Here is a 16148-nt window from a genome sequence, read left to right on the forward strand (position 1 = left end):
ACCCCTTAAGGACACATGATGTGTGAGACACGTCATGATTCCCTTTTATTCCAGAAGTTTGGTCCTTAAGGGGTTAAACGTGAATTAGACCATATAGTTAGTGAACCACATTTTTAAAGTGACCAGTGCACAAAAAAAAAACGTTGCAAGAAAATATCTCTGCATGCCCTATTAAACATTCTGCTTTGTGACAAGTGCCCAGAAAACTGCAATAGATAAGTTCAACCAAATCACATAGATGGAATCGTGATTATACTGTACACTTGATAGAAACAATGCGTGGGTAGAAATAACCTTTTTTCCCTATCAAGAACCACGATTTTAATATTTTTGGATGAGCTTTTTAAATGATTGAAAGGGACATTCTAGGCATCTAAACAACTTTAGTTGAATGAAGCAGTTTTGGTATATAGCTCCTACCTCTGCTCATACCTCTGCATAAATCTTCTGCCATTTGGGAGTTTAATCACTTTGTTTCTGTCCATGCAGCCTCCCATGGATGTGACTGACACAGCCTGCATGAAAAAAGTGTTTAATTTTCATTTAGATATTAACTTGCTTTAGAAGTTTTTATCTCCTGCTCTGTAACTGTAACTTTACTCAAACTCAGGAGGCAGGAGGCATCTGCAGGGTCTAGAAGGCTACTAACAGAGCAGAAGATAAAAAAAAAAATATTAAAAGAAAAGTAAACCGAATGTTCAATAAGTTTAGACATGAGATCTTTCTTTACAGGAAGTGATTAGGAAGGCTGTCACAGGGAGGGCTGCATAAACAAACTTCTGAATGACAAAGAATTGAGCAGTGAGATTGCAGGGACATGATCTGTATGACACATCTCCTCCATTAAGCTGATTTTGGTTTGTTGCCTACAGTGTCCCTTTAATGTTTTTGGATAAACTTTTAAAATTACCTAATACTTTGAAAAATAATTGAATATCTTAAAATTTTTATATTTTTAATATACTGATATATATATTTATATTACATTTGATATATTCAAATATATAAATATTTTGAAAAAATAATTTTAAAAGCTCATCCCAAAATATTAAATAATTTGAAAAGTTTGTCCAAAAGTATAAAATGCAGGTCTTTATTGGATATATTGCTGCGTAAATGGTGGGCAACTTTTCATCCGTAGTTTTCTGTTGGTGTTACGTTAACAGCAATTTAATTTCACTATTTAGTAGGCAAGTCTCTTAATGTGTAATTTTTTTTATAATTTTTGCCCCTTTATGATGGTCCCCAGATTTTATAAAACTCCTGCTTGGCTGGGAGAAGTCATAGTGGATATGTAGATTGTAAGCTCACGGGCCCTCTACCTGTTTCAGTCTGTTCTTATTGTGATGTCCTTTTCCCAATTGTACAGCGCTGTGTAATATGTTGGCGCTTTATAAATGCCAGAAATAATGTGATGTGCCGCTCCGACTGTCTAGGCAAGTCCTGGCCACCATACCACTCAGACTGGGCCTGCTTTTTATTCAGGGTCCACCTTGCTGTTTGCCTTCGACACGGGAGAGTAAAGCAATATGAACAGCACCTGAAGTGATCTGGAGTAACCTACTGCAGAGACATTTCACCCTTCCTGAGGCTGTCAATTGGCCCTGCCAGATAGCAGATCTCAGAGGGGGCCAAGTAGTTGCTGCTTGAGTTACAGCCACACATTTTGCAGAATTATTGGATGTTTCACATAGAATAATCTCAAAAATAATTCCAGCAAGTGCCACGGGTGGGCAAAGGGGAAATGTTCTTTGAAGCTTACTGACAGTGATAAATAAATCAGAAATAAAAAAGCTGAGAGCAAGTTGTAAGTGAGTTTTAGTTGCCAGAGACAGCCCGTGTAAGATCTCTTCCTGTATTAAAGTCCTGCATAACGTCTAATGTTCCTCTTTCCTAAGGTTTCCCATTTCTAAGTAATAAGGTTCCGTCATAGTTTATTCAATCAATCTGCTTAAACGAACACTTTAAGTGACACACACACTCACTGACAGACACACTCACACACTCACTGACACACACTCACTGACAGACACTCACTGATTCTTGCACTAACATCATTTTATTTATTGCTCCTTACCTTTGGGAGCTGGTGTGGGCCCTCATCCATCTGGAAATCTCCTTCCTGCTCTTCACTGCTCCCTCACGCGCGCAGTTTAGTGATGCTGGGTGCTGGAGTACGCCATATTCCAGCACCCGGCATCACTACAGACAGCGTACGCGAGGGAGCAGTGAGGAGAAGGAAGACTGAGCTCCCTCGCTGCTGCCAGGAACCTCTGATCCCCGGCCGGGTAACCTTTAGCAGAGTAGGCACCTGCAATGTGGAGAATGCAGATGCCTACTCTGCCTTAACACTAAGCATGCACTTGCGGCTCGCCGGGCTGCACGATGTCCATTGTGGGCTGCAAGTTTGACAGTCTTGCTGTAGAGTAAAGCATCGCTGCACAGGACTGTACTGTTTGGCTGAGAGCGATCAGCGGATGCTTGGAGTCAATGAGCTCAGCCCTGCATATTCCTGCATTGTTTTATAGAGAATGCTGGATACAGCGGATGTGGTCACAAGTTGCTCTGCTAAAATGGTTACTTCTGACACCAAAGCTAGGACAGCACAGAGTGTAGTGGTTATGGTGCTTTGCGTTTTCCATGTTTGTTTGGGATGTTTTTGTCTTTTTTCTTTTCTTTACTGAAAGTGTGCTGCTTTCCTCCCTTGTTCACATTAGATTGTCCTTAATTTCCTGGAGCAGAATAAGAAGCTGATTGGGGATAATGTGTCCGTCCAGTGTGCTGCGCAGTGCTCCGGGTCATGCAATATTACACAGGGCATGGTAAAACAGGTGAGTATAAAGGGATCCTCCCTGAGTGCTGCCATTTACCATTTCATCTAACGGCAGATCACACAACGCTTTCAGAATGCATTGACAAATTGTCATCATGGAGCGGGCATGTACTCCTAGCTCCTTAGAGCGTGCTAGCCGGCATGGCGGGAGGAGTTGGCCGTTTTCATTTGAGTTGGTCTGGGTGCAGTACAGCGAGGTAGGGGGAGAGGGTCAAAGGCAGACAAAAGAATGGGAGGGAGGACGAGGATCACATGGATGTGGGGGGAGAAGAGGAACACTTGGTGATGGACGGAGGGTACCGAGAGAACGACAGGCCACAGAGGACCATTTCTTTTTCCATTGATCGTGTAGTGATAAAGTGATGTCCTCTCTTCAGATGAAGGCACTGTGACAAAAGTACTCCTTTCCCTTGGTACCTTGTCCTGGGATTGGGGTGTTACACACAGTCTTTTCAGGCTTTAGAGACACTAAACACGCTGGATGAGGTAAAAGGACTTGCTCTTTTATTGTGGCTCCAAAATAATTGCACAGTAAGGTATAAAGGTAACAAAAATATACAAAACAAAAGCCTTGCTCTTCTGAGCACTAACTAAACAAAATAATCAGCTATCTGGGTTGGATGGCTTGTCCATTTCCCAACATAAGCATAAACAACCTTACTGTTTCAGGTTTTCAGCTCTCTGTTTCCACTCACAGAAACCAAACACAATCTCCCTCCTTCCTTGGCAGGGGAGTACTTAATAGCACCGCTAATTGACAATCCTTTTCAGGTGAGTTAAATTAGGATTCAAACTCTGGAACTGGACTTCTCACCTGTAGGTTACAAGCAACTTCCAAAATGTGGAGTGGAGCACTGGCCCACCCTACTCTCCAAGTACTCCACCCCAGGGCCCAAATATACACATATTTAAAGTGCAACATTCATTATAACATTACACATTTCCCTGGGGCTAATTACACAAAGTAGGATCCTTGCAAAATCTGGGGAGGTATATAGATTCCCTCCAGCACAATTCCTTGCTTTCGGTCACAGCACCTATAAGTCTCTTTAATTGTTTTGCAGGTTGTCATTATCTTAATGGAGCCTCCCAAGCACACCCCTCCCAGCACGTCTCAGGAACCCTCCCACAGCGTGACCACCAGCACCCAGACCGAGCGAACACGGGGACCAGAGGATGTACCCCATCTTGCCAAGCACAGCCCCCCAAAATTGTGCCAGGAGCCCCAGCACACTGTGAGCACCTCCACCCAGACTGAGGTATCTGAGCTCGGAACAAGACAAAAGTCGTACAAACTAGAACGCAGCTTGATTCATATAGTGCATTGCATATGGGATATTTTCTATATCTATAGCCAGTACCTGTATTGTCCTTGTACACAGTCTGCCCCTTAACCTAGTCTGTGCAGAGTCCGTCTATAGCCAGTACCTTTAATACACCTGTACCTGTCCTGCACATTGTGTTTAATAGCCTGTCTATCTATGATCAGCTTCCCCTAGTGCTGGCTTGTGATCACTCTGTATTTGCAGCTCAGCATGGAGTATCTGCAGAAACACCTCAGGAATCCTAAGGAAGAAGCCGCAAGCAGCTCGTACTTCCCACAAAGACCCCATTTCTGCCAGAAACACGCACAGTGTGACCCCTGCTTTCTGACGCCTTCCATAAACCAGGTGCGTCGTCTCCCATGGGGATTCTACATCCTCCTGTCAATTAATATGAATATTAAAAAAAGATTTGTAAACATGAAGTCACCGTACTTGTGTTAACCCCCCCTGTCTGTCACTGACTGTGAACCTCCCCTGTCTGTCACTGACTGTGAACCTCCCCTGTCTGTCACTGACTGTGAACCTCCCCTGTCTGTCACTGACTGTGAACCTCCCCTGTCTGTCACTGACTGTGAACCCCCCCTGTCTGTCACTGACTGTGAACCTCCCCTGTCTGTCACTGACTGTGAACCTCCCCTGTCTGTCACTGACTGTGAACCTCCCCTGTCTGTCACTGACTGTGAACCTCCCCTGTCTGTCACTGACTGTGAACCCCCCCTGTCTGTCACTGACTGTGAACCCCCCCTGTCTGTCACTGACTGTGAACCCCCCCTGTCTGTCACTGACTGTGAACCCCCCCTGTCTGTCACTGACTGTGAACCTCCCCTGTCTGTCACTGACTGTGAACCTCCCCTGTCTGTCACTGACTGTGAATCATCCCCCTGTCTGTCACTGACTGAATCTCCTGTTTATTTTCTTGTAGTATGTTGACAGTTTACTGGCACAGCACAAAGTTCCTCTCCAAGAGTCCTCGCACAGCTGTTGCATTTCAGCCTCTACCTCCCAGTGTTCCTGCCATCAGTCCACTCCATTCGTAAAACAGGTCTGTCCGCCCCTTGGCCCCTTCAGTTCTGCTTTGTTTATGTAACTCTCAGCCCCTTTATACACTGACCCTGTCATGTAAAGCAAGCATGCTGTTAATTAAAGGAGCACTCCACACACACACATAAAGCACAGTCATATTTGTGGCACTTTATAAAAGAGAGGATTTCAGTAGAATATCTCGTACCAAAGCAGCTGATGCCTACCTTCCCTGAGAATCTGGTGCTAGGGATCCCTTCAAAGTGAATGGGATGGGGAGGTTTATCCACAGGAGGGCGAAGAAGCATACTCTGTCACGACCCTGCAGGCCCCGGAAGTAGTTGGCACTGTCTCAAATGGGAGCAGAGTTCTCGGGTTGATACCATATTGGACGCAATACTTACCTGGTGACAGGGACATGTGAGCCTTTCCCAGCATTCCTGGCTGTCTACATCGGGGCCCAAGGTCCTCTGGGTTTATGCATTTTCCCTTGGAGGGAACCAGTTAACCATATTCCAGGCATACCATGATCCTGCATGCGCTGGGCTACACAGCGTTAGCCACGACACTAGGATTTGCTTATGCTTCACATTGTTTTCTATGTTATGTGCTGTAAGCAGTTAATATTTGTTTATATATACATATTATTCTGATTTTGCCCCGGCTAAATTGGTGCAGTTATACTTATTGTTCAGCTTTATTGTTAAAGGGACACTCCAGGCACCCAGACCACTTCTGCCCATTGGAGTTGTCTGGGTGCCAACTCCCAGTACCCTTAACCCTGCAACTGTAAATATTGCAGGTTTCATAAACTGCAATGATTACCTTGCTGGGTTAACTCATCCTCTAGTGGCTGTCTACTAGACAGCCACTAGAGGGCACTTCCGAGGTTATAGCACAGGTTTTCTGTGCTATAGCATCGCTGGACGTGCTCACACTATGTGAGGACCTCCAGCATCGCTAAAATCCCCATAGGAAAGCATTGAAAGCACGCGCATTAGGTCTCCCCCGCCGGCTGGCGTCATCAGTCTCCCCGGCCGAATGACATGGTGACGAGGAGCAGCGCTGAGGGACATCGTCGCTGCCTCTGGTAAGTCACTGAAGGGCAACTCAGCAACTGGGGATGGGAGGGAGAGGGGACCTGCAGTGCCAGGAAAAACTGATTGTTTTCCTGGCACCGGAGTGTCCCTTTTATATCACTGCATACTATAATACTGTCCACCTTCTGCTTTGCTCATAGAACACACAACCCCTCAGTGCACTTACATGATATGCAATGCATTTCGGTGCTATCATGCCATATCCCATGCTTGTGGATCGAGTCTAAATATATTTTTAATGGAGTGCTCCCATGCACATGATATTCCCAGCATGTCCTTAAGGGGTTAATATTATTTTTACTAATCTCCATGTTTAACAAACATGTATTTGGATTTCTACATTATGATTAAATTTTTCATACCACACACACGTTTATCCTGTAACTGGGCACCTCCATCTTAGCTCCCTGTCAATCATTGTTATAAGCTCCGCCCTTTACACCTGGCAGTCAGTATAGAGAGAGCCACCTCCATCTTAGCTCCCTGTCAGTCATTGTTATAAGCTCCGCCCTTTACACCTGGCAGTCAGTATAGAGAGAGACACCTCCATCTTAGCTCCCTGTCAATCATTGTTATAAGCTCCGCCCTTTACACCTGGCAGTCAGTATAGAGAGAGCCACCTCCATCTTAGCTCCCTGTCAATCATTGTTATAAGCTCCGCCCTTTACACCTGGCAGTCAGTATAGAGAGAGCCACCTCCATCTTAGCTCCCTGTCAATCATTGTTATAAGCTCCGCCCTTTACACCTGGCAGTCAGTATAGAGAGAGCCACCTCCATCTTAGCTCCCTGTCAATCATTGTTATAAGCTCCGCCCTTTACACCTGGCAGTCAGTATAGAGAGAGCCACCTCCATCTTAGCTCCCTGTCAATCATTGTAATAAGCTCCGCCCTTTACACCTGGCAGTCAGTATAGTGAGCCACCTCCATCTTAGCTCCCTGACAATCATTGTTATAAGCTCTGCCCTTTACACCTGGCAGTCAGTATAGAGAGAGACACCTCCATCTTAGATCCCTGTCAATCATTGTTATAAGCTCCGCCCTTTACACCTGGCAGTCAGCATAGAGAGAGCCACCTCCACCTTAGCTCCCTGTCAATCATTGTTATAAGCTCCGCCCTTTACACCTGGCAGTCAGTATAGAGAGAGCCACCTCCATCTTAGCTCCCTGTCAGTCATTGTTATAAGCTCCGCCCTTTACACCGGGCAGTCAGTATAGAGAGAGCCACCTCCATCTTAGCTCCCTGTCAATCATTGTTATAAGCTCCGCCCTTTACACCTGGCAGTCAGTATAGAGAGAGCCACCTCCATCTTAGCTCCCTGTCAGTCATTGTTAGAAGCTCCGCCATTTACACCTGGCAGTCAGTATAGAGAGAGCCACCTCCATCTTAGCTCCCTGTCAATCATTGTAATAAGCTCCGCCCTTTACACCTGGCAGTCAGTATAGTGAGCCACCTCCATCTTAGCTCCCTGACAATCATTGTTATAAGCTCTGCCGTTTACACCTGGCAGTCAGTATAGAGAGAGACACCTCCATCTTAGATCCCTGTCAATCATTGTTATAAGCTCCGCCCTTTACACCTGGCAGTCAGTATAGAGAGAGCCACCTCCATCTTAGCTCCCTGTCAGTCATTGTTATAAGCTCCTCCCTTTACACCTGGCAGTCAGTATAGAGAGAGCCACCTCCGTCTTAGCTCCCTGTCAGTCATTGTTATAAGCTCCGCCCTTTACACCTGGCAGTCAGTATAGAGAGAGCCACCTCCATCTTAGCTCCCTGTCAGTCATTGTTATAAGCTCCGCCCTTTACACCTGGCAGTCAGTATAGAGAGAGACACCTCCATCTTAGCTCCCTGTCAATCATTGTTATAAGCTCCACCCTTTACACCTGGCAGTCAGTATAGAGAGAGCCACCTCCATCTTAGCTCCCTGTCAATCATTGTTATAAGCTCCGCCCTTTACACCTGGCAGTCAGTATAGAGAGAGCCACCTCCATCTTAGCTCCCTGTCAATCATTGTTATAAGCTCCACCCTTTACACCTGGCAGTCAGTATAGAGAGAGCCACCTCCATCTTAGCTCCCTGTCAATCATTGTTATAAGCTCCGCCCTTTACACCTGGCAGTCAGTATAGAGAGAGCCACCTCCATCTTAGCTCCCTGTCAATCATTGTTATAAGCTCCGCCCTTTACACCTGGCAGTCAGCATAGAGAGAGCCACCTCCATCTTAGCTCCCTGTCAATCATTGTTATAAGCTCCGCCCTTTACACCTGGCAGTCAGCATAGAGAGAGCCACCTCCATCTTAGCTCCCTGTCAATCATTGTTATAAGCTCCGCCCTTTACACCTGGCAGTCAGCATAGAGAGAGCCACCTCCACCTTAGCTCCCTGTCAATCATTGTTATAAGCTCCGCCCTTTACACCTGGCAGTCAGCATAGAGAGAGCCACCTCCATCTTAGCTCCCTGTCAATCATTGTTATAAGCTCCGCCCTTTACACCTGGCAGTCAGCATAGAGAGAGCCACCTCCATCTTAGCTCCCTTTCAATCATTGTTATAAGCTCCGCCCTTTACACCTGGCAGTCAGCATAGAGAGAGCCACCTCCATCTTAGCTCCCTGTCAATCATTGTTATAAGCTCCGCCCTTTACACCTGGCAGTCAGTATAGAGAGAGCCACCTCCATCTTAGTTCCCTGTCAATCATTGTTATAAGCTCCGCCCTTTACACCTGGCAGTCAGTATAGAGAGAGCCACCTCCATCTTAGCTCCCTGTCAATCATTGTTATAAGCTCCGCCCTTTACACCTGGCAGTCAGCATAGAGAGAGGAGGAGACCTGAAACAATGGTACTATTTCTCCTTCCCAGCACAATGTGTGCCTGGTTTGAAGTAAACATAGCATCTCATGATATAATGTTATCACGCGTTCCGGGTGATTTTCCTCTTTTTATTCTGTGCTGTAAATGCCAGAGAAGTTTCAGTCCCCCATAACTCTACCTTATATTTTTAAACTATGAGGAAAAGCAACAAATGAGCCCAGCATACCGTGTTTTTGTATTATTGCATTTCTGTGTAGTATAAAATGTTTAAAGGACAACATGCACATTTTGGTTGGAGATGTACCGTTTTCTGTTCATTTGCAGATAATCATTAATTTCCTGGAGCAGGGCAATAACCCAGTGAAGCTGGACGTGCCCACTCAGCAGACCTCCAGGGACCAGTCCCCCCCTGCAGACTCCAGACAACAGCACATGGAAACTCAGGTGGGACGGGGCACCGTGATAGTGGGGGCTACTGTACAGCTAGCTGATATTGTTAATGCAGAGGACCATGGAAACTCAGGTGGGACGGGGCACTGTGATAGTGGGGGCTACTGTACAGCTAGCTGATATTGTTAATGCAGAGGACCATGGAAACTCAGGTGGGACGGGGGAACGTGATAGTGGGGGCTATTGTACAGCTAGCTGATATTGTTAATGCAGAGGACCACGGAAACTCAGGTGGGGCGGGGGAACGTGATAGTGGGGGCTACTGTACAGCTAGCTGATATTATTAATGCAGAGGACCATGGGAATTTAGGTGGGACGAGGGAACGTGATACTGGGGGCTACTGTACAGCTTGCTGCTATTTATTGTTAATGCAGAGGACTTTACATTAAGACTTCTTTGGGGTTTTTAAACCCCTTGAGTGACAGAGTTTTGCACATCAGGCCACGTGTAGTGCTTTCTGTAATGATTCTTCGTCTGGTATTGCAGTCACAATGGTCACAATGGTTTGTTTTTACAGACACATGAAGAACATTTACAAATAAATCTCAGGAATCCCAGAGATCTATCAGAACACCCGCCTTCCGATTCAGAAGCCCCCACAGAGTATCCTCCCTCACCACCTTCAGCAACCACCATTCTGGCAGGATCTTTAAAACCGGTACCACACGTTACCCTGTATTGTTATATTATGTTTGTATGGTATAGCACATTTAAAATAGGAAAAAAGCACTGAGAGATTGTTCTGTTTTTAATGCACTCTCATTCCCTGTCGCATACTAGTTTGTCTTTCTGTAGCTAGATATTGTTTGAAAGCTAGCGCTCTATAGACTATAGGTGGCCAACCTTTTCTGTCCTACATTCCCCATAATTCTCTGCCAGCCAAAAACTGGCACTCCAATGGCATGCCTGACCTATACACCTTCTCCAAGAGGCAGATCCTGTGCCCTAGATCCAGTGACACTGGATGAGGACAGATTGATCGCTGCTGGTTTAGTTTCCAGCATAACCGGATGAATTCTGCGTCTTTATTGTAGGAGGATGGGATGGAGCCACTCTCCCTGAAGATCCATGAATGTCCCTCTGAATTTGAGTCTCAGTGCAACTATGAACTCCACAGGGTAATGTGTTCTGTGTAACATGATCTCTTAAAGGAAAATCATTATTTGATGTGTTGTGTTACGGTGTGGTTGTGTGTGTGTGTGTCTGTGTCTCAGAATTTCAAGTTCTATGCGATTAGCCAGGCAGTACATTGACAAGCCACTGCAAGCCTGGAGGGTTCATGGCGCACCCACCAGGGGTGAGTTTCTGCTCGCCAGGTCTCTTTACCCAGTTAGTTGGGGCCTATTTTCGAGTCCCAGTGCTGAAGACATGGAGAAATCCTGAGGTGATTGTCTCGTCTTTTTTTCCTTAGGATTTGGTGACATTTGAGGACATTGCTGTGTATTTCTCAAAGGACGAATGGCAGCTGTTAGGGGATGAAGAAAAGGAACTCTACAAAGACGTAATGATGGAAAATTACCACAACTTACGTTCTCTGGGTAAGTCGGTTAAATATATAGCTGGGGCAGTTACTGGCTCTCTGGGTAATGGCTGTTAGATGTATAGCTGGGGCAGTTACTGGCTCTCTGGGTAATGGCTGTTAGATGTATAGCTGGGGGCAGTTACTGGCTCTCTGGGTAATGTCTGTTAGATGTGTAGCTGGGGCAGTTACTGGCTCTCTGGGTAATGTCTGTTAGATGTGTAGCTGGGGCAGTTACTGGCTCTCTGGGTAATGTCTGTTAGATGTGTAGCTGGGGGCAGTTACTGGCTCTCTGGGTAATGTCTGTTAGATGTGTAGCTGGGGCAGTTACTGGCTCTCTGGGTGATGTCTGTTAGATGTATAGCTGGGGCAGTTACTGACTCTCTGGGTAATGTCTGTTAGATGTATAGCTGGGGCAGTTATTGGCTCTCTGGGTAATGTCTGTTAGATGTGTAGCTGGGGCAGTTACTGGCTCTCTGGGTAATGTCTGTTAGATGTATAGCTGGGGCAGTTACTGGCTCTCTGGGTAATGTCTGTTAGATGTATAGCTGGGGCAGTTACTGACTCTCTGGGTAATGTCTGTTAGATGTATAGCTGGGGCAGTTATTGGCTCTCTGGGTAATGTCTGTTAGATGTGTAGCTGGGGCAGTTACTGGCTCTCTGGGTAATGTCTGTTAGATGTATAGCTGGGGCAGTTACTGGCTCTCTGGGTAATGTCTGTTAGATGTGTAGCTGGGGCAGTTACTGGCTCTCTGGGTAATGTCTGTTAGATGTATAGCTGGGGCAGTTACTGGCTCTCTGGGTAATGTCTGTTAGATGTATAGCTGGGGCAGTTACTGGCTCTTTGATCCAGTTCAGATAAAGTGTGTGTGTGGTGATTGGGCACAGTGAGTCCCACGTGGTGTCTCATGGGATTGAAATGCTTCTGTCTGGTACCTGTTGGTAATCCCAGTTATAGGCTTTGTATGTGGAGATCAGCTACAAGCGATACGTTCTTTATTCTGCTAACACTCCTCTTACAGGGTATTCGAAAGAAAAGCCAGACCTCATCGTGTGCATTGAAAATGAGCAGCTCGACCTGTGGAAGAACAGTGACCGTGATTGCAAGGACCGCCAAGCTGAGCGGGGTGAGAGGAGTTTGGTGTCGTTTTTAACATGTTCTTGGTTTGATGTTTAGCGATTATATTATTTAATGGATAGACTGGACAGGGTATATTGTCAATGTTACAATGTAGAGCTTTGTTACTGTGTGTTTGTGTACTGCTGCACACACTGTGTACTAATGTCCTCTCCTGGTTTTCTATGGGCACAGAGGAGGAGCATTGGTGCCCCCTAGACATGGATGTAGAGGCGATCCACTGTCTGGATAGGAAAGACACACAGAAGCCGCAACGCACCGCTGACAGAGGTAAGTGATTGTAGACAGCCGGAATATGAAAATATGACTAAAGGAGGGGATTGTGTGACATACGTTTATTTAATTCATTATGTAGACACAATTTGATTGAGTTTATAGATTGAGGAAGTCAGATGGCATTGGAAATCATGGCTGTGTTTACATTACATGTAAAAGAATGAATGAATTGCATTCATGAGATTAGGGTTCTGGTTCGTTCCTGGGAACGAAGGGCGCTGTGGAGGTGTAATTTAGAATATGGGATTATATTCTGGCGACTACATTACTGTAGATATGATTTCTGTAATGAACAGAAGGTTAATAAATCCGGTATGATTCTTATCCTGTAAAAGGCATGTGGTGGTTTTGGATAATTCTTCTCGACATCACAAATTCTATCGGTTTTTGGCATTATACTAACAGTGGGCTGGTGGTTATTCTTTATGACATTCTAAAAGAAGTTTCAATAGTAATCAGACCCCCTGCTAAGGCACTGCATAATGATCTATTGCTTTCATTGGGCAGCATCTGCAGAGGGCAGCAGTCACCTTGGTGCCTTGATGAGGTTGGTGAATGAAATTCCTGGATTCCTGCTTGGCAGCTCTGTTACTGATGGCAGCATGTCTCCTGCTGGGAGCCTGGAAGAGCACGAAAACCTCGGACCAATTTCAGAGAGTAAGTCACCTCCGAGTATAGGATCACTCGCTGTGTATTACTGAGACCCGCTCCATATAATCTGTATCTCTCCGTATAGGATCACTCGCTGTGTATTACTGAGACCCGCTCCGTATAATCTGGATCTCTCCGTATAGAATCACTCGCTGTGTATTACTGAGACCCGCTCCATATAATCTGTATCTCTCCGTATAGAATCACTCGCTGTGTATTACTGAGACCCGCTCCGTATAATCTGTATCTCCCCGTATAGAATCACTCGCTGTGTATTACTGAGACCCGCTCCGTATAATCTGTATCTCCCGTATAGAATCACTCGATGTGTACTACTTAGACCCGCTCCGTATAATCTGTATCTCTCCGTATAGAATCGCTCGCTGTGTATTACTGAGACCCGCTCCGTATAATCTGTATCTCTCCGTATAGAAACACTCGCTGTGTATTACGGAGACCCGCTCCGTATAATCTGTATCTCTCTGTATAGAATCCCTCGCTGTGTATTACTGAGACCCGCTCCGTATAATCTGTATCTCCCGTATAGAATCACTCGCTGTGTACTACTTAGACCCGCTCCGTATAATCTGTATCTCTCCGTATAGAAACACTCAATGTGTATTACGGAGACCCGCTCCATATAATCTGTATCTCTCCGTATAGAAACACTCGCTGTGTATTACTGAGACCCGCTCCATATAATCTGTATCTCCCCGTATAGATTCCCTCGCTGTGTATTACTGAGACCCGCTCCATATAATCTGTATCTCTCCGTATAGAAACACTCGCTGTGTATTACTGAGACCCGCTCCATATAATCTGTATCTCTCCGTATAGAAACACTCGCTGTGTATTACTTAGACCCGCTCCGTATAATCTGTATCTCTCCGTATAGAAACACTCGCTGTGTATTACTGAGACCCGCTCCATATAATCTGTATCTCCCCGTATAGAATCACTCGCTGTGTATTACTGAGACCCGCTCCATATAATCTGTATCTCCCCGTATAGAATCACTCGCTGTGTATTACTGATACCCGCTCCATATAATCTGTATCTCCCCGTATAGAAACTCACTGTGTATTACTGAGACCCGCTCCATATAATCTGTATCTCTCCGTATAGAAACACTCGCTGTGTATTACGGAGACCCGCTCCATATAATCTGTATCTCCCCATATAGAAACACTCACTGTGTATTACTGATCCCCGCTCCATAGAATCTGTATCTCCCCGTATAGAATCACTCAATGTGTACTACTTAGACCGCTCCGTATAATCTGTATCTCTCCGTAAAGAATCACTCACTGTGTATTACTGAGACCCGCTCCATATAATCTGTATCTCTCTGTATAGAAACACTCGCTGTGTATTACTGAGACCCGCTCCGTATAATCTGTATCTCTCCGTATAGAATCCCTCGCTGTGTATTACTGAGACCCGCTCCGTATAATCTGTATCTCTCCGTATAGAATCACTCGCTGTGTATTACTGAGACCCGCTCCGTATAATCTGTATCTCTCCGTATAGAATCACTCGCTGTGTATTACTGAGACCCGCTCCGTATAATCTGTATCTCTCCGTATAGAATCACTCGCTGTGTATTACTGAGACCCGCTCCATATAATCTGTATCTCTCCGCATAGAAACACTCGCTGTGTATTACTGAGACCCGCTCCATATAATCTGTATCTCTCCGCATAGAATCACTCAATGTGTATTACTTAGACCCGCTCCGTATAATCTGTATCTTTCCGTATAGAACCACTCAATGTGTACATCTTAGACCCGCTCCGTATAATCTGTATCTTTCCGCATAGAAACACTCAATGTGTATTACTTAGACCCGCTCCGTATAATCTGTATCTCCCCGTATAGAACCACTCAATGTGTAGTACTTAGACCCGCTCCGTATAATCTGTATCTCCCCGTATAGAATCACTCGCTGTGTATTACTGAGACCCGCTCCGTGTAATCTGTATCTCTCCGTATAGAATCACTTGCTGTGTACTACTTAGACCCGCTCCGGATAATCTGTATCTCTCCGTATAGAATCACTCGCTGTGTATTACTGAGACCCACTCCGTATAATCTGTATCTCTCCGTATAGAAACATTCGCTGTGTATTACTGAGACCTGCTCCGTATAATCTGTATCTCCTAGTATATCATTACTCTCTGTGTATTATTTTCATTTAGTTAAAACTGAAGAAAGCTCCCCAGCCTGCACTCCAGTTTCTCTCCATGTCCCCCACCTGAGAGAGACACCAGATATATACTCTGTCAACCGGAGGATGGTGAAGAATATTGAGCCTGTTCTAATTAAGTCTGTGACCAAAACAGAGGAATCTAAAACAGGCAAGTTACCCCCGAGATGGCATTCGCTCAGCCTACAGACTGTCTGTAACTTACCCTTAAGTGGATTTTAGCTCAGAATCCTTCCCGTCTGCAGGTTACTACTGGGGAGAGAGTACTAGCTCAGGATTGTGTGTGCAGGTTACCCCGGGGGGAAAGTAATGTCTCAGGATTGTGTGTGCAGGTTACCCCGGGGGGAGAGTAATATCTCAGGATCGTGTGTGCTGGTCACCCTCGGGGAAGAGTAATAGCTCAGGATCCTGTGTGCAGGTTACCCCGGGGGGAGACTAATAGCTCAGGATTGTGTGTGCTGGTCACCCCCGGGGAAGAGTAATAGCTCAGGATCCTGTGTGCAGGTTACCCCGGGGGGAGACTAATAGCTCAGGATTGTGTGGAGGTTACCCCGGGGGGGGGAGTAATAGCTCAGGATCCTGTGTGCAGGTTACCCTGGGGGGAGAGTAATAGCTCAGGATCCTGTGTGCAGGTTACCCTGGGGGGAGAGTAATAGCTCAGGATCGTGTGTGCAGGTTACCCCGGGGGGAGAGTAATAGCTCAGAATATTATAGTATAACATAATATAATAGTATATTAAACTTTCCTGGTCATATCCGCTGGGCTCACTTATTCTAAATATCACTTTAATACTGAGCCGCTGGGCTCACTTATTCTAAATA

The 16148-nt window shown here is 45.6% G+C and overlaps 1 protein-coding gene across 1 annotated transcript in view; it reads left to right on the top strand.

The window, feature by feature from the left end:
* LOC134609502 (uncharacterized) overlaps positions 1-16148 on the top strand; it is a 133586-nt gene that overhangs the window by 19348 nt on the left and 98090 nt on the right. Inside the window, exons 4-15 of the mRNA XM_063453162.1 lie at positions 2718-2831; positions 3898-4092; positions 4363-4503; positions 5081-5200; positions 9410-9529; positions 10054-10194; positions 10571-10654; positions 10948-11074; positions 12078-12182; positions 12368-12463; positions 12977-13126; positions 15319-15477. Of these exons, the coding sequence (XP_063309232.1) occupies positions 2718-2831; positions 3898-4092; positions 4363-4503; positions 5081-5200; positions 9410-9529; positions 10054-10194; positions 10571-10654; positions 10948-11074; positions 12078-12182; positions 12368-12463; positions 12977-13126; positions 15319-15477 (1552 nt within the window). The remainder of the gene's footprint in view (positions 1-2717; positions 2832-3897; positions 4093-4362; positions 4504-5080; positions 5201-9409; positions 9530-10053; positions 10195-10570; positions 10655-10947; positions 11075-12077; positions 12183-12367; positions 12464-12976; positions 13127-15318; positions 15478-16148) is intronic.

Source organism: Pelobates fuscus, chromosome 4 (assembly GCF_036172605.1).
Source record: "Pelobates fuscus isolate aPelFus1 chromosome 4, aPelFus1.pri, whole genome shotgun sequence".
NCBI classification, from domain to species: domain Eukaryota; kingdom Metazoa; phylum Chordata; class Amphibia; order Anura; family Pelobatidae; genus Pelobates; species Pelobates fuscus.